At 29.6% G+C, this 5,256-nt stretch overlaps 1 protein-coding gene across 1 annotated transcript; it reads left to right on the top strand.

The window, feature by feature from the left end:
- The first annotated feature begins 1,116 nt into the window (after window positions 1-1,116).
- Window positions 1,117-2,696, top strand: LOC108459125 (transcription factor bHLH168-like). The gene is made up of 3 exons (XM_017758486.2): window positions 1,117-1,361; window positions 1,449-1,760; window positions 2,377-2,696. Exons 1-3 carry the CDS (start codon window positions 1,239-1,241, stop codon window positions 2,443-2,445), a joined length of 504 nt encoding a protein of 167 aa, XP_017613975.1. The 5' UTR covers window positions 1,117-1,238; the 3' UTR covers window positions 2,446-2,696.
- The last annotated feature ends 2,560 nt before the right edge of the window (window positions 2,697-5,256 follow it).

Genomic DNA, 5,256 nt, shown 5'->3' with positions numbered 1-5,256 from the left:
AAAATATATAAAGATTTTAACTATTGCAACGGTAAAATTGAATTTTAACTCTCATAAAATTATACAATTAAAATCTATCCCCAAAAAGAATATTTGTTTCGCCAATGCTTAAGCACTTTTCTTCCAATTTAAGGCTTTGAACGATTATGGGTACTAGTAGGAATTGTCTAATAAAAGAGTAAAAACAGAAAATTTTGTGTTGTTGTGGTTAGCATCATTATTGTTGCAACAATTTAAACAACATGATTTCGAGCACATTTAAATGCTTAATATCTTCATTGGAGGGTTATGAGTAATTTAGACATCGATAATAAAAAATCATGGGCAAATATAAACGAGTACCGGTTCATAAGAATTAATATAAAAATTAATAGAAATTATTTTTATAATTATAATAATTATATTTATAATGCTTTAAGATAAGTCATGCAAAACAAATAAAAAAAGACATAATAATAAATTTAGCTCCTAACGTTTATCTATTTTGTGATTTTGGTCATAATTCTTTTTATCTAGACCACTTTGTCCCTCAACCTTAAAGTTTTAATCAAATTGGGTTTTTTTTTATTATGAAAAAGCAGATTGATTTGTGGCACTCAACGTGTACTTCATTATTGACATAAATATTTTTTTTAAAAAAATCTTTATGAACTTCTTTGAAATTCATTTTTTGAAATTTTTTATTAATTTCATGAAATACATATGGACTGTCACACGAATTATGACACCGGTCTCATCAAAATTTTAATAGTATAGTCAAATTTTCCGCCTAAAATTAAAAAGTAATTCGATTAAATTATGAAATTTAAGCGCCGAAGTAATCTAAAAAAATTAGGACCAAATTGATAAAAAATTAAATATTAGGGACTAAATTTATAATTATGCTCATAAAATTACAGCTAACAGTTTGAAAAATTACTATATATGTAACCAAAAACATCTATGGCGGCCGTAATGTGAACAGTTGATTGTTACAAAAATACTGAGTATTAATCGAAGTTACTGTCAGTCCTTTGTAGGCGTTTGATTTCGCTTTCATAGCATAAATTAAGGGCCAAAAAAAAAATAGTAATATAATCATCTGATCATTGAACCTTCTAAGATAGTCCCAAGCTATATATATACGTACATATATAGATGTCCTCATCATTGATCACTAACTTGGAGGCTTTAGCTTTCTTTTTCCTCTAGGTGAAATTACAAGACTTTTGAAACAAAGGGTATAATTGTGTAAAACCATGGACAACGGCAATGTTGCTTCAATGAGGATCAGTCGGTGTTTGGTCGAAAGAGAACGAAGGAAGCACATGAAATCTCTCTTTACAAAGCTATCTTCTTTGCTTCCCATTCAACAAACCAAGGTAATATATGAAACATATCCACTTGTTTGATTATATTCCGCTTTGGGGTTTTTTTGTTTTTTAATTTAGAAGCATTTGGTTTTTTAGATGTCGGTGCCGGAGATGGTGGATCAGGCGACGGCGTACGTGAAGGAGTTACAAGGGAGGTTGGAACAATACCAAGGGACTAAGGTGCAATTAGAACGGACTTGTGAAATGAGGAAGAGGAAAAGGATGATAAGGCCAGTTCTTAATGTGAGAGATTTGGGGTATAATTTGGAAGTGAATTTGATCACTGGGTTGAATTTGGAGTTTGCATTGTCTGATTTTATCAACATTCTTCAAGAAGAAGGAGCTGATATTTTGAGTGCAACTTGTCATCAAGCAGGAGATAAGGCAATCTATACAATTCTTTGCCAGGTACATAACCATATGCCTCAAAACAATGATAAGCATGATTTTGAGTGTCTGTGGCACCTTATATTAAGGTTTTCATGAAGATAATTAGGTTAAAAGAAGTTTGATACAATAATCTCAAATGGTTTTAAAAAAAGGGGTCATTTTATGTTGAGGTTGCCAAATATTATATATATATATGTATATATATACACACACACACATCAAACTTGAGATCATTCATGCAACCTCTCTTGTCCAGCCATATATATATATATATATATATATATGCTTGATCTCATTTTAAGTTTTTAACTTTCAAGCATATTTTAATTGGCTTTTTATCAATAATCAATAGTGGTCTTCTTCTATTATTTTTTATCTTTTAATATATTAGTAAATCATATAAATTGGTTCATGTTAAAGGGTGCAATATGGCTAGGGTTCTTTCTTTATTTTGATAATATTGAAAGAAAGATATGATATAATTAAACCTAGTTTGGATAATCACTGTATTTAGTTCTTAGTAAATGTAAAAAAGCTTTTGTATAGCAAATGACTCTTTCTCTCATCATTACATGCAAATAGCTTGCCTTTTCATAATCTCATAGTTTTTTTCATTTTTATATCCTTTTAACAGGCAATCTACCCTAGGATTGGTATTGAAACTTCAAGTGTGCATGAAAGGTTGAAGAGTCTAATATGTTGAAGAAGAAGAAGCAAAAGAAGAAAAATGTAGCATTTTCCTTGTGTAAATTAAAGGTGCAATTGCTACATATATATATATATATATAGGATGGGTTAGATAATTTGGATAGATGTTATGTTTAAATCATAATACTATTCTCTAATTGTATGGAAAGGGAAAGATGTAATTGCACCCATGTAATGTTGGTGTATCTCAATGTAACAATGGTTTTCCTTTTATTTTATGGAATATCAAATTCCTAAGTTTCATAACCATAATGTCATTTGATTTCCCTTTATGCATGCCTCTATAAATCCTTATTTTATATATATATATATATATATATATATATATAATATAGAATTACTTATCATTATATGTGTATCTTATCATATATATAGATATATGATACGATCAAAATTTAACAATCTTACCGATAAATATTAAGTGTAATGGTAAGGTTTATTGCACTTCTAATGAGAGAACTTTTGTTCGAATCTTAGAGATGACGTTATTGAGAAAGAAAATTATGAATCCAAAAAGGATTGATCTCCATTAACCATAAAACTTAATTATACAAAAAAAAAATTTAACAATCCTAAACTTGGTTTCATAATGATAATGTCATTTGATTTCCCTTTATGCATGCCTCTATATAGCCATAATATATATATATATATATATATATATATATATATATATAATACGATCAAAATTTAACAATCTTATTGATAAGTATTGGGTGTAATGGTAAAGTTTATTACACTTCTAATGAGAGAACTTTTGTTTGAATCTTGGAGATGACGTTATTAAGAGAGATAGTTACAAATCCAGGAAGGATTGAACTCCATGAACCATAAAACTTAATTATACAAAAAAATATATTTAACAATCCTAAACTTGGTATTGCAACTTCAAGTGTGCATGAGAGATTGAAGAGTCTAATATGTTAGGGGAAAAAAGTAACATATTCTCATTATAAATTGAAGGTGCAATTGCTATGTAATATTCATATTAGATTATTTAGAGAGATTCTATGTTTAAAGTATAGTGTTATTAGAAAGAAAAAGCATTTACACTCCGGGGATGTTGGAGTATCTAAATGAATAATAATTTTCAAAAGAATAATGTCATTTCATTTTCTTCATGCATGCCTCAATTCATAGAATTCTTACTATATATATTGTAAAATAGATTTATATAACTTTATACATGTATGCCTATTGATATCAAGTAGGATCACAGTGGTTGGTGACCATTCATCCCATAGGCAGAGAGCCTTAAGAGGTGTTATGAGTGCTTAGGAGGAAGAAATGAGGCTGGGAAAGAGGAGGGAAGGAGGGGAGAGAGAGAGAAACTGAAACATTAACCTTAAGGGGTCTTATAAAAGGTATCATCGACCCTTCCTAAGGTCTCACATGTTGGTCCTTAGTTGGCTTCGTACTCTTTCGAGCTCAACCGACCTATCAACGTTGCTTTCTCCTAGGTACGCATTGTCCTCTCAGGGTAACGATTAATATGATGTACAGATATGCTGCCTCAATTAGAGGTGTGGTCCTCACTATATGTGCACACGTTGTTGTAAACCCACGAGGTGGAGTGATATAATGATACAGTGACAACGGAAGAAGATCATATTCAAGTTGTTTAACTCGAAATAATATTTGAATTTAACCTAAAAAAAGAAACAAAACAGATTAGAAATAATGAAAATGAAGAGAAAAACAAAACATAAAATCAAGAAAAATAAATATTACGGTGGGATGAAAAAGAAATATTGAATGGAAGAAAAACGAAAATAAAATGGATGATGAAAAATTTGTCCCCCTTAAAGCACAAAGTTTCAATAAAAACAACCAATGATAATGAAAAGTCAATGTCCCATAAAAACCTTTGAAGAATGTTGTTCAACAAGCTCCACAAATGGCTCTAACCAACTCTCACCCTAGTAAATTGGAGGGTGAAGAGTTCTCCCACGCCTTCAAAACCAAGAACAAAACCTACTTCTATAGAAATCTCACAAAGAAAAATAGCTCAAAGAGTTGAAATTTATTAATCAATATATGTCTATAATAAATAATGAAGAAATCTTTGTATAGGCTAACTAATTACATTAAAATAAAACTCTTAACTATGATTAAACTCTAATTAATCTAAATAAAAAGTAGTTTTAGTAGAACTAACCTTTCTTGTTAACTAAGAAACATAAAACTCCTAAATAACTTTAAATATTCATATCGAATAAATAAATAATAAAATAATAAAATATAATAGATACAATATTGTGTTCCAATATAATCAAAATTAGACCTTAAACTCAAACCTAATATGATTTAAACTCGAATTAAAGCTCAAAACTCGTAATTTCCCATAATAAACCCATCCAAAAATTTTGCTCGCACAGTCTTCAATAAAATAGTCATAACTTGAGCTCCCGGACTCAAAATTGAGTGATTCAAAGTGTATTTTAAAGCTAAAAGTTGGCTCTTCAAATGTATGCAAACATCTCAGCACATAAATGTCTGGATCCTATCTAAAAATTAGTCGCAAGTTGATTATTCTTTTGAGCTTAAAAATTGACAACTTGATTAACTTGGCTTTAATGAATTTCAACCCATCCATGCATGTATCATGGATGTTCCCTATATCCTAATTGGTAGGATTTCGTGCTCGCAAGTCTCTAGCTCGTAGGGTACTTAACAAAGTCAACCGGATCGCAAGGTAAAGGTATAACAATATCTAACTTATTATACATATAAAATTAGAGATATTCTCACAATAAAATAATTCTAGAATTGGTATTACAACTTCAAAGGCTCAAGAGAGAAAGAA

The sequence above is a fragment of the Gossypium arboreum genome, chromosome 4 (assembly GCF_025698485.1).
Source record: "Gossypium arboreum isolate Shixiya-1 chromosome 4, ASM2569848v2, whole genome shotgun sequence".
Classification (NCBI taxonomy): domain Eukaryota; kingdom Viridiplantae; phylum Streptophyta; class Magnoliopsida; order Malvales; family Malvaceae; genus Gossypium; species Gossypium arboreum.
This window is presented reverse-complemented; position numbering and strand designations above follow the sequence as displayed.

What these genes read in the sequence shown, in the direction of transcription:
- LOC108459125 (XM_017758486.2), top strand. Translation starts at nt 1,239, where the DNA reads ATGGACAACGGCAATGTTGCTTCAATGAGGATCAGTCGGTGTTTGGTC. An exon ending in TTCCCATTCAACAAACCAAG is followed by an intron (nt 1,362 to 1,448) that starts GTAATATATGAA and finishes TTGGTTTTTTAG; the next exon opens with ATGTCGGTGCCGGAGATGGT. An exon ending in TCTATACAATTCTTTGCCAG is followed by an intron (nt 1,761 to 2,376) that starts GTACATAACCAT and finishes TCCTTTTAACAG; the next exon opens with GCAATCTACCCTAGGATTGG.